At 46.2% G+C, this 13,359-nt stretch overlaps 1 protein-coding gene across 1 annotated transcript in view; it reads left to right on the plus strand.

Moving 5' to 3' along the window:
• The first annotated feature begins 5,885 nt into the window (after nt 1–5,885).
• LOC144144674 (scoloptoxin SSD14-like) overlaps nt 5,886–13,359 on the plus strand; it is a 29,169-nt gene continuing 21,695 nt past the window's right edge. Inside the window, exons 1-4 of the mRNA XM_077676201.1 lie at nt 5,886–6,177; nt 6,928–7,050; nt 9,710–9,807; nt 12,037–12,247. Coding sequence (XP_077532327.1) covers nt 6,014–6,177; nt 6,928–7,050; nt 9,710–9,807; nt 12,037–12,247 — 596 coding nt within the window. The 5' untranslated portion in view covers nt 5,886–6,013. The remainder of the gene's footprint in view (nt 6,178–6,927; nt 7,051–9,709; nt 9,808–12,036; nt 12,248–13,359) is intronic.

Here is a 13,359-nt window from a genome sequence, read left to right on the forward strand (position 1 = left end):
ATAGATAAGGATGCAACTGCTAATAAAAAGGTAGGAGTGCTGCATGCTTGTACTCAACATAGGGCACGGCAGTAGCGCTAAAGCCGAGTGACTACGGTGTGGGGGAAGCGGCAAACGCCACTCAGTGGAGCGTAAATCGTGGTATTTTCGTCTGCCAAAGCACCAGTTGCCATGCATGTAGCAAGATGTGCGAGAAAAACGCTTATGCAGGGCTTTTTATGTAACCAACGAATTTATACGTCCGATAACAGCGAAAGAACTTGAAGAACTTGTTTACTGATACTGGCACATTCGGTGTAATGCGTAGTTTTGTGCCGATCTGAAATAATAGCACAGGCAAAATAGGAGACGCGAGAGAAGCGTCAGCTTAAGCCCATTCTGCATGGTGCTGTTTTCCCTGCGCATTAGCAGATGCGGCGCATCTCGTGCGGCAAAACGACATTACTTCGTTGCTGTGGAAAAGGGCTAAATATTTGGAACGGCCGAGCATCCCCCGCGACTGTCCCTAGTTCGTCGTAGAGTGGCCGGAACTGCGGCCATTAGGAACACAGCTAGGTGAACGTTACGGCATCACCATCTGCACGCTTAGCAACCAGATGGCGCTGCTTGAGTGAGCGCGGCATAAGCGCGGGCAGACCAAAAGAGACGCGAGTGCGTTCGCAACATGATGTCGCCCTCCGCGCTCCATTTTCAACGAATGCTTAATCAGTGTCCGCGCAAGTAAGAAATATAGAAGAACCCAAGAAAAACCGTCGTATGTATACCGAAGTGTGCTAGGCCGTACAACACACGAGCCAGTGTTGCTTGCGGTGTTTGTCTTCTCTGCTATGTGTGCGTATACTGATATATAATTGGAGATTGTTATATGAAACCGCAAATAAACTCACCTTTGCTGCAAAACAGTCCGAAAGACCTTGCCCAGACAGTAAAAAAAAAAACCTATTTTTTTTTTATCAAAACAACCTTTCTTCGTGGCAAAGTTATTCGGTCTGCAGACAATGTGCCTAGGAAATGCGGAAATCGCTACATCCGCAAGCCATGTAGACGACATTTCCAGGCGTTGCGAACTCCGCAAATTTGAATATTCCTTCCACTGAATTCGCAGGTGAGATACACACCATGTAGAACGGGCTTTAGAGCACAAGGTCGCGGGTTCGATTCCCGGCCGCGGCGGCCGCTTTTCTGATGGAGGCGAAAAGCAAAAACGCCCGTGTGTACGAGATTTCGGCGCACGATAAAGATCCCCAGGTGGTCAAAATTAATCCGGAGCCCTCCACTACGGCGCGCCTCATCACCTGCGTTGCGTCGGCGCGTTAAACCCTACAATCGATCAACTAGAACGGGCTTTACTTTTGTAATTCAAGCTGCCCTTTTGTATGGAGCATGCCAGGATTTTCAGTTCTCTAGACTCATGTGGTTGTTCTGTCCCAGCTTCGCTAATGTCCTTCCTTTCAATAAAAATTGCTGAGGGCATCTTCAGATTGTGTACTCGTATTAGGCAACGCTTTAGAAAAGCGCTGGTGTGTCACTTTTCTGTAGCTAGCTACGCTAAAAATATCGCCGCGAACCATGCATTGAGTTGGTTTATGTTTTGTTTTTACTGCCCGGCCCCAAGCCCCGTTATCTGTGCCCCAAGCGAAGCGCGGGTTCCATTCTTTATTTTTATGCCACACGGATTATCTCATTCTGATAAGGAGAGCGTTCCGCCCTTAAGTCACTAGCCTAGAATATTATTCTTTCATCTGCAATGATTTAGATGTGAATCAATTGTACAAGAAACACTAGCGCCAAAAGATAAAAGCCTGCAGAGCAGACGCCACGGTAGTCGACTCGCGACGCTCGCCTACGCATGTCACTGAGTTTAGTGCTGTTTCGCCGCCTGTGTATTTTTTTAGTTTTTAGGGGAGCACAAGTTCGCTCCAATAAACGTGTTATCTTTGAAGACAACTGCGTCGTCTTTGGCTTCGTGACAATATGATGCACGCTGTTAGGGGAGCGCCATTTCTTTCTTCTTCACTTGTTTCACTTCATCCATCAAAAAAAGTAACTGCTCATCGCTATTTTTTGCTGACCAAGCCCCTGTTCACAAACATGGCCAGATATTTTCTTTGAGACATTGGTTGTAGAAACGGAATCGAAGCGCTTTTTGAACGGGGTCGAGCGCCATTTGGGTCGCGAAAAGAAAGACTTTCAATGCGCAAGAACACCAAAAGTTTACCGTGCCGGGTAAGGTGTGCACTGCACCAAAAATTGCAAACCCTTGATACGCATGGTCCACTTCTAGGACTCTGAGTGTGCAAGTAGGTAGGGGATAATCACAGAGAGCCTGTGTAGCGAAAGGCTCACGGAGTGGTGCTGTGCCTCTGCTCTAAGCGGTAGAACATACGTGTACCCCAAGCTGTTATATACCTATATAGCCGCCCTGGGTGTCCACATTCGTAGGGCGGAGTGGCCTTTAATGTTTCTAGTGCAAAAAAACTCCAACACTTCACGTATCACAGCCTGCCTCATACGGCCCATCACTTTTGCTTAAGAAATCAAAAGCCAACAGCTACAAACTGCAAAGCCTGCAGGGAGTCGGTATAATCCGAGGGCGATAACGCATGCTCACAGGCCCTGTCCTTGACACGCAGGTGGGTTTATCGAATATAGGTCTCTCCTGTGCTCATTGGCAACTGCTACACCGCAGCAACCACACAAAACACGTAGTGCCTTGTGTGCTTTTTTCTGCAAGCAACATTTTTTTGTCGCATGCAGGATGCGTGCACACAACTGCGACAGCTTGCGCTGCGCAGTAAAGCGAGAGCCACATGCATTGTGCCTACTCACCACTTTCGTTGGGTAACGCGCGGCCTTATGAATGTACGGTGTAGCTCCAGGCCTTGTGTTGCTGCGATCCTTTTCTTTTATTCATACCCTGTGGTTTACTTTCTGGCGCTCAATGGCCACCGTCGCTGTTGGTGTGTGGGAGCGCGACTTATAAGCCCACAAATCATTGGAATGGGACTTTCTATAGGTGCCGCCTATACACTGCCAGTGACCTTTGTAAGGAATTTCATGCGTGAAAGACAAGCCTTTCTCCCGCCGGGTAACAGTATCTAAAACCTCACGGGAAACGATAATAAAATCGCTAAAATTTAGTTTCTTAAAAACAGTTAAATTGCCTACTTACGCACGCACGCACATTAAGCATTTTGTTATAATAACACGATTGAAGTCACCGTGTACAAACATCCCGAGATTTCTCGCTCTAAATCTCGACCTCACAGGCACCTAGTACAACCATTGCACGAAAGCCATATTTCGCATATAGCAAAGAGTCGACTAAAAAGATTTTCCAGGACTCGGAATGTTTTGTGTGTAATTCGTCGTGAAAGTTTTCTCCCCGTACATTTCAATGCGATAGATTCCATTGCTCGGGAGTCTGGTCGCTGTACGTGCTAAATTCGAAACTGCGCTCAGCACGAGCTTTCGTGTTCAATACTATCATTTTGGAAATATTTTTCATTCTATGAAGAACTACAAAATACTTAGTAGTAAAAGAACTGCGATGAGCCGGTAAGCTGCACAATACAAAAAAATATGGCACACGGCTGGTGCCCACAGACGGTAATGCAGAATCCGCGTTTAGGTCTGCATGTTGAAGAACTTGAAGACTTGAAGAAAGGAATGTGGCTTATTATTTACGTATCGAGTTATCTTCAAATTCGGTCGCGTTCTTTACTTTATTCATATTTCCGGTATTTATTTCAGTAGTATACTTTATTTTCCCCGCTAATTGATTATCGCATGGTAGTGTAACTGAACAATCACGTAAATGAGCCTTTAATTTGTTCAATTGAACTTGAGATTTTAACCATTCTTTGCTGCAATACCGAAGTTGTGTACGACAAAGGAAATCGTCCAGTGTACTGATGCCGCAACAGTCGGGAAATAATTCTGCGGAAAAAATTTCATTCTGATTAGTAACGTTTGTCCAAGTCTCTGCATTCTACGATTTTTCATTTATCTTGAAAATTTTTAAAATCATTTTTTTTTTTCATTCGTCTCAGCTGAGCTGAACCCATTGTCCGGCCGACTGACGGTTGAAGGCTGCACGCCCCACGCGAGCTCGAGAGCGATAACCTGTTTGCAAGAACCGTCGATCAAAATACGCACATTGTCTTCCGTGTATAGTTGCGACGCGTGTATACGGGAAATTGATTGCAGGTATACAAGGAACGGACGTTTGCAATCTCTGCGGCACTCTGCGGGAGATTGTTCGTGAGACAGGAAACGCTTCGGTGCAGCTATATATTTCTCCTCGCTGTAACAGCTTTTTGAACGACGTCTTTTCTCTGTTGCTATTCGCACTTGTGGCAGAGGTTTCCTTTGATGCGACCGTGTAAATTTCCGCGTGGTGACCCGCATTCACACTTTTTTTATTTACAGCTGTTTTCTCTTTGCCTGTAGTTTTTGTTGAGTCTGACGGTGAAGTTGATCTGTGTTCTGTGACGTGGTCACTGGTGAGTTGATTTTCAATTCTCCTCGCTATCTACGTGTAGGAGTTCGAAATAATTTCCATTAACGTGCACTGTATTCATTAGTGAGAAGGGAACTACTGGCACTTTGTTTTGTAATTTAGTGAATTGGGCTTAATACAACGAAGGCGCGAGCATTCCCTTGACTCAGCAGCAACTAACTTCACTTCCAAACATGAAGGCACTTTCTCCGAAGTTTAGCCCGCCTTCACTCAGGAGCTTTAATGTGAGAATATTAGCTAGCTGTCTGGCTTTGCCGTGCAAATACAAAGTGTGCATGCAATTTTAAACACCGCTAAAGAGAAAAATCATTGTTAGCGTAACTGATTTCAAATCATGCGGTCTTCAGTCTAAGGACAGATGCACTAGTACGTTCCTGTTTGGGCATTGGGTAGCAACACAATTACCATCCGGTCATGATCTGAGACTAACCGCCACAATATGTTTCCCCCTGTTGATTGTTGGTGATTTCTGGCTGTTAGTTACTTTTTGGTTGTTTGTTTGTTTTATTTGATGACTGCTTCCTGTTTTCGGCCTGCTTGGGATAGGTTGCGTTTCGTCTGTGTCCATGTAATAAAATAAAGTATAGATATATTCTCATTTCTCGGGTTCGATTCGAGCCTGGGATTGTTCTAATGTTTTTTTTTGCTGTTTTTAAACCAAGTGTCGGTTTCTTTTTCTTTTGAAAGTGACCCCCTGATGTGCTAATTTCACTGGGTAACGCGTGTATAAGCAGATTCAGTATCAGGGTCTTCAAATGCTCGGCTCAGTTGACTGTGTTGTTTCGGTATATATATTCAGAGTCAACGAACGAAACATCTTTCGCGCCAAACGGGTTTAGTTGCGCACCAGAATAAGTCAATAAAAGCTCGCACAATGAATAACAATGGAAGCTGTGGAATGTTAACAGCCTTAAGCTTTAAGGTTAATCGTTTTAGAATGATTAGGCCGTAATTTAAAGTAGTTTATTTGTACTAAAGGCACATATTGAGCTGCCGCTATTAGAGACAGTGGTATTACAAAACCAGGTGGGGTTTATAAAAGTACCAATGCCGCCGTTAGTTGGCTGTGCGGAAGTTAGTTAATTAAATAAATGCACCGTCGCTAAGAGATCCTCCCCGAAAGGATATCTTTTGTTTTAAGTTACGATTGTTCTAAAGCCTTAAAAGCCTCAGTGCACAGCTCCGCTTTTCCATCGATTGAGTGCGCGACAGGCGTGATTTTTTTCTTTCTTTTCAAACGCCAGTTTATACTAAACGCCAATACTCCTCACAGGCTGACTTCGTTTTGCCCGAAAAACGACGTAATATACAATGCACCACACGGAAGTACATTGTAATTAACTTTCCGTTCAATACTTCGCAGACACAGATGTCGACCTGCTGCCAGCTGTGCTTCCCTCATACAATGCGGGTCGCTTGCCGGCTGCGGTGACACTACCTTCCGCACGTGCGGTCAACCCGAGGAACAGTCGCCCCCAAAACTTCGGAAACATGGCACACGGAGGAGTTTTGCTGGCGACTGCTTTTGTTATCCTTACCGGCGCTCGTGCTCAAGACGACAAGAATTGCGACTTCGTGTACGGGACTTCCACGCTGGGAAATTTCACACACTGGGCCGTGTCGACGGAGGCCCGGCAATGTGCCACAGTTCCCAGGTGGGTGGTGAGCGTGGATTGTTTTGGAGGCTTTGGGTACTGGCAACACAGTTTGCATAGGGAAGAAGTGAATTGCCTGTATGACGCCCGTGAAAAAAAATCTTTCTGATTAAGCAGTCACTGACCTGTTTGGGTAATCTTAATTCCAAGCAAGGGTTTGCTCTGCCACCTATTCTTAAATGTTAACAAATTAAACTACAAGCTAATAAGCGGTGTACAGAGACATGCTGCATGAGCTTTTAGACTGTTACATTGCTTCCGGCTTCCGAAATTTGGTTTGCAACCTCTAAAAGCTTGCGTAGTACATAATGCGTGGAAATTATGCCACTTTGATCAGGCCAGTGAAAACAGAGATGCCCAGTGTGTGTTGACGAATGTTAAGCAGTGAAGGCATGTACTAATACCTTCACCTGACCCACAAGGGTACGGGCCCTTCCACCCTTTTACGTTGAGAGGTTCCATAAGACACCGAGTATTGGTCGGCATCACTAACCCGCTTAAATTTAATAAGAACGCCGTGAAAAGGTGATGCCTCTACCTTCTAAACATTTATTTACATGTTTCACTAAGTTATCGTTATCCCGTGTTTGACGCAATGCAGTCAGGTCAGTGAAAAACATGTTATGAAGAAAATGGTCAGTGACCGAGCCAGTGAATTGGTCAGTAACCATGTTACTCATTTATTGACTTAAGTTCAGTTCGCTTTCTACAGAACGTTTCTGTGCACATTTCCTTCTGTATGTTTTTCAGGAACATTTATTTAAAAGGAGGCAACATGGCTGACGCGGCCGTGGCCACTCTGCTGTGTATGGGTGTCGTCCTGCCGAAGGCCATGGGCATTGGCGGGGGATTCGTGGCTACCTTCTACTTAAGGTGAGTTGCATCCCCGCGAAGCTTTCTATAGCACCGGGAGCCCAGCAAGTTGTGCATCGAGTGTCAGAGCGACTTGGATAACGGCATGCATACATACCGTTGAGCGCAGCAAAAAAAAGGGGCTGACGAATTCTTCCGCTAAGTACTGGCTGCCCTTAGAGTTCCTTCCAGCCGAGTTCATAAGCATGTGCTTTCTTTTCCTCTCGCGCCGTCTCCTTCTGAAGAGGCAGCATTATGCTGCGTGTTCTAAACGAGGTCCGCCGCGTCTTGTTTCGTTGCGTTGCGCCCTCAGTGACTTGCGGTCCCCTCTATGCCATTACACTATCCATAACTCTTTTTCCAAACATTGCGGTATCGCGCCATGAGTGGGAAAGGGCATGGAATGGATCGGCCTGGAGAGAGAGAGAGTGAGAGAGAGAATAAATCTTTACTCCAGAGCATAAGTGCTGATGGCAGGGCATTTGTCCTGTGGAGGGAATCCCTGGTCCAGGATACCCAGACTGCGGTTTGCCGTCCAGGCCCCTTTCACCAAGGTTTGCTGGGATCCAAGGTCTGCGTCGGCCAGACGAGTCATCCACTGCTCATGGGAGGAGGAGGGAAATGAGGGAGTAGGATTGGGGTTTGTTGGCACTCCTATACCTGATGGTACAAGGTGCAAGGTGTGGGACAGAAATTACAAACGGAGGGATATTGAGTCGGGTATAGCATGGAGGAGGAGGGCGCTGTGTGAATACAAATTCGTCTGTAGCCTTCTGGTGGCTTCACTTCTGGATATCCCAGGATAAGATGGCAGGAATGTAACTCTGTATAGTGTGCCAGGATGTCTCTGTGCTGAAGAAGCGGTTCTGTGTTCATGGCGGCAGCGTGCGTTGACTGTCCCCGGTGAAGGTTCGGCGTTTGTACGCGCGGGCTGAAGCGTGAACCACCTGATGACCGTCAACGGATTTATGTACATGCACTCAGACGATGTTGAAGCCGGGTCCTTCGATGGCTTGAAGGATCTTCATTGCTGATGCACTGATGCGTCTTAATGGATAATTTTGGCGTGACACTTGCCAGTCGGTCAACATTGTGACACCGTCTTTAGCATCATTGCTGCTCGTCGCGGCCACGGCAATGGCAACCTTTTCTGTGACCCTGTCAAAGTTGTACACACTGTCAGTCTGTCAGTGCGGTCATTTCTTTCCCTGCTGCGTTAGCAGTACAGATGATCGGCCTGGAAATGCGCAACCATATCCTTTATTCGTTCTCTGCCATACACAGGGTGAGTCCTGGTCTTACAGGTTGTGAGAAGGGGCAGAGGCGCCAACATTATAACCATTACTGGACCCGGAATCTTTTGACGAAGGCGGAAACGCGTAGCTACCACTACGTAAGCTGATGTCACGCTACCGGCCCAATCCTAAATGTAAAACTGGCGCAGGTTTTCCTGCGCTGCTTGCGAAAAAATGGTGAAAAGAACTAGAGACAGATCGTTATATTCCATCACGTCCTCTTTTTGTTGCTGCCAGCCTTCTTCCAAGCTTTTCCTGAAGAAGTAATTGAAAATCGGAACACAAAAAATAAAACAGTCAGTCCCAGTTAAAAACATAAACAACGTGCCAGAAAGCGTAGCACCGACACTAGCAAATCTCGCAATCCGCCAGAAAAGTGAAATTTTGCGGAGAAGCCGCACTGATAATGCTCTGCATCCTACTGAAGCTAAAAAAATAAAAGCAAAATGTGCCACGCCTTACTTAACCGCTTTGGCATAATGTTTTATAAAAACCGTGTTCGTTCACTGATAATTACAATACATAATATGAGCGCACATGTTTCGAGGTTTGCCGGAAAGCTCGGCACGGAGGCATACATACCGAGAAAAGAAACGAGGGTGGGGGGGAGATGTGATAGAGAGCAAGTTGAAGGGGAGAGAAGTGGATTGAGCAGGTGGTTCTTCTAAAGTGGCACACAACTTGACTGCGTAATGTCTTTACTTCCGCCATGACAGCGGCGAGGTGGTTCTGGATTGCATTAGGTAATGAACACCACATGCTGACAACATGGGGAATCAAAACGTTTTGAGGCGCAATGTCCAGGGTGAGTACGATAGTGGTTCTCTGGGCGCTGAAAGATACAGGGTGGGAAGCACTCTCCAAGGAAATGACTTGCGTGCAGAAGAAGCAACGCCGCATGGTGTAGGGGCAACAGGGGGCTGCAAAGGCACCACGTGAACGAGGTTTGGCGTGTGGTATTCTAGGTAAGGGCAGTCAAACCGCCATTTTCCTCTAAGTATGGCAACACCTACATACCTTTGTACGCTTGTGAGTCGTTCCTAGTAGGGTAGCCATATACGCACGCCGTTCTTCAGATCCGTTATACCTAATAAGGGCTTGATAAACGCCAACCTATCCCTTCTGCTTAACACTTTGTCTCCATTTTTACGTATCATGTCCCGACCCCCGTTATCACTTCAGGCACCAATCGAAGGAACTTAGCCTTCTTTGTATGGCTCTTTTTTCCTCCATCAGAGAAGGCAGCCCTTAGTAATGTAAAGCGTTTGCCGCCATTCGTACACGGACAATCCGTATTTTACGGTCAAGTCACATAGTCAGTATTGTATCACCTTAATCAACCATGCTCATAAACGGTGACGTTCCCATCAACATATTTGTCGCAGGAGGGAAAGACATGCCTTGTCCCTCATTTCCCGAGAAGTTGCTCCGGGGGCTGCAGTGAAAGACATGTTCGTCGGAAACGCCACACTCAGCCGCAAAGGTGAGCGTTCGCTGCTACACGTCTTTATTACCATGAACCAAACTAAAATACTACCGTCTATTGCCTAGGTGTTTGACGGTGTCATTGAAGCTTTAGTGTAAGGCTTTTGTACGCATAACTAATGCGTATACATGGTGCACAACTGAACAAGCTATAAGTTATGGATGTCGTATTTTTATCGCTAATTTTGTGGATCTGTGTTCAATAGGTGGATTTTTATTTTCGCGATATCAATTTCAACTGGCCCTGCAAACTTTCGAACACACCCTGCGTGCGCGTGCACGCACGCACACACACGTACACAGTCGCACGCAGACGATGAAACATCAAAGTTGACTTCCGTATCGGCAAAAAACTGACCCAATTCAGAGTAAGGAATATACTGAGTAAGCGGACTGCTTGGCAGGCTGGAAATGCCGAAAAGAATTCCGGAGGAAACGGTTTATCTGTACATCCGGCATGGCTATTGGGAAAGAGAAAGGGCAGCAGCCCGTCTGTACATGCAGACAGCCAAAGACAGGAAGGTGTATGCGAAAGCACAGTTACTATGAGAGCGCGAATCCAGCCACGTACAGCTGCCGTCAAAAGTATTTGGAGCACGGGAGCTGTGGCCGAACCGCATAGCTATGAGCGCCGTGTAGCTGCACCGGCGGTAAACGAAAGGAGCAGAATACGCATGCGCACCTGCAGACGGTGACAGCCCATCTATACTTCTCAACCCACTTCTTTTAACGAGGCTTCTAGAATTACTCGCAGCATACTGGCCTCAGTGATGGCGCTGATAGCAGAGGCGGTATCTGGCAGCGTTGGTCCCACACTTTCAGCGCACGCGAGCTGCTGGAGAAACGTCGCAATTGTAGGGACCTGAACGGACAATTTTTCTTTTCTAATATTTTTATGAGGGTCTGCTATTACGGCCTAAAGTTCTGGTTGGCAAGGATTTGAAAGAAGTGACGTAAGAGCAATTTTTCGTATTGGCAAATAATATTCAAAATTCACTCTGTGCTTCACTTTGGCCTACATTACCGCGAAAATATGTTCATGGTTTGGTTTATGAGGGTGACAAGCTTGTTATAGTCGCACTTTCACCAAATTTACCCGTTAGTACACTTAACGACTTATAATATAAAAATCACGAAAGATAATTCCTTGTTTTTTGTAGAGTTTAATGAGCCGACGCAACGCAGGCGAAGAGGTGCGCCGTAGTGGGGTGCTGCGAATTAATTTTGACCGCCTGGGGATCTTTAACGTGCGCCGAAATCTCGTACACACGGGCGTTCTTGCTTTTCGCCTCCATCAGAAAAGCGGCCGCCGCTGCCGGGAATAGAACCCCCGTCCTCGTGCTCGCAGCGAAACCCCTTAGCCACTGAGCCACCACGGCGGGTGAAACATCAATGTCGTCTGACAAGGTCGAAGTCAAAACCCCAACCTATTTTTTTATTTTATTTTATTTCCAATTTCGTTCAGACATACATTGTCTAGAATGAGAGGGCTAAAGGCAACAAGCTGCCTCACTAGGGCCCTGACACCCAAAGTACATTGGACAGGAACAATAAGCAGCGAAATGACCTCTTCCCTAGCAAGAAAAGTAACTTAAGCACGATAATTCAAACGTTACAAAGCAAGCTAGCCAGTCATTATACAATAAATAGCGACAAATAACGAGGCGGTAAAACAATGACGCATGCAGATGTGTTTTACATAATGTTTAGGAGGTAAATATAACATTTCTACTAATGTTTTCATACATACGCATATACGTTTAACAACACACACAAATATTTATTAGAACAAAAAAACAGTTACAAGAGCACATAAGTGAACCATGTATTTGTTACCGGAAGACGCTGATAACGTTTATAAATCTTTAATCTCATTTCTAACCAACGCCGTATCCTGAGGCTGAGGCCGATATGCTGAAATTGTCCGTCTCGTGCATGATACACGCAGAGACGGAGCACATAGGATAAATAAAATCGAAGGTTTCGTTTCGAATCGTTTTTAACTGGCAAAAAAAGTATGTGATGAACGCGAAATAGAGTGTTATACCGGCGATGTCACATTTAGAGAAGCCCTTTGTTGATTACTGTCTTCGGGACCGAAATAAACGCAGACTATCATTAGCCCCCTCCATGTTTTGAAAAATTATTTTCATCTCTATCACTTTCTCTTAAGTCTTCATTGCCAAAGAGGGTGTCCTCGTCAACCTTTCATTCAACACTCGAACAGGTGGACTGGCCATTGCGGTGCCCGGAGAACTGCGCGGCTATGCGGAGATCCACAAGCGCTTTGAAGGCAGGCTTCCCTGGAGAGCTCTCTTCGCGGACGCCATACGACTGGCTAGCGATGGTTTCCCTGTCAGTGACCTACTCGCCCACAGCCTCTGCTACGAGGCACGTGACCTGTTCGGGTGTCCAGACGGACCCTGCGAGCCAACATGGTGCGAAGAGTGTCGCCTTTTAAATAGTACTCCTCTTAAGTGCGTCGTTATTGACAAGATGATTTCTATACAAGCGGCTAAAGTGCCCTGGGAGGGAAAAAAACAAACAAAGACACAAAAGGCTAGTTCCGAACGGGACTCGAAAAGTAGCCTTAACATGGCGTTGAAAGAGCCTGGAACGGACAATTTTACGTGCCAAGCTACGTATAACGTGCTTGTACGGCCCACAATGCGGTATGACCCTGTTTGCTTTAATTTATTTACAACGGATGATGTCGCTTAACTCGTATTTGATGTTGTGTACACAAGTGCCATTTTTTCACACCCCTATCAAAGATTAGATGTTCGTTCCCTGAAGTGAACTTGCATTTCACCTTACCGCACGTTGTTTATAGTTTCTGCTGTCATTGGTTATCTAGTAATCCCCTTATGGTTTTTGATTTGTATATAGTACTTCATCCTGCAGTGGACATAACCAGGCTTAAGATAAAGATAATGATAAAGATAAAGTACTCTTATGATCTCGATCATATATAGCGCATTTCAATAAAGTACACATTCCACCATGATAGCTCCGCCACAGACCTCATTCTTGGCGCTTAGCCGACTTTTATCGCCGAGATTCACACACCCGCGACGGACTTCTTCGTTGTTAGGGTATATGAGACCACGGGTAGAACCCGAAGTCGTTTTACTAATGCGATTCGCAAGCGGGAGCACTCCGGCGGAGTAGTTCCTATGCACGATAGCCGATGACTCCTTTTGAACGCTCCCGCCTGCAGCGTTGAAAGCCTACCACCCTGGGTTTGACTAGAAACTATATTTTTAAAGCGACGATTCCTTGGTTTCACTGAGGACGGTGCCGTAACCAAAACGCACTGAAGGCAAGCTACCCAAACGGAGGGCGCTTGATGATGACGAATCAAGAAAAAAGTGCTTCCCGTGATCGGAATAGAACCCGGATACCTCTCATTAGGAAACCGACGACATCCGACTGCGCCATAATCGCATTCGAGCTGCTAAGCATTTTCGTTGGGTTCGTTGCGCGGGCGTTGGCTTTGGAGTTTGCCTGAGGGGAAGCGGACTTCGGCTTTGGGCTTGGGAAGATGAGA

This window comes from Haemaphysalis longicornis, unplaced genomic scaffold (genome assembly GCF_048455015.1).
Source record: "Haemaphysalis longicornis isolate Haplotype H1 unplaced genomic scaffold, Haemaphysalis longicornis Haplotype H1 scaffold_7, whole genome shotgun sequence".
NCBI lineage: Eukaryota > Metazoa > Arthropoda > Arachnida > Ixodida > Ixodidae > Haemaphysalis > Haemaphysalis longicornis.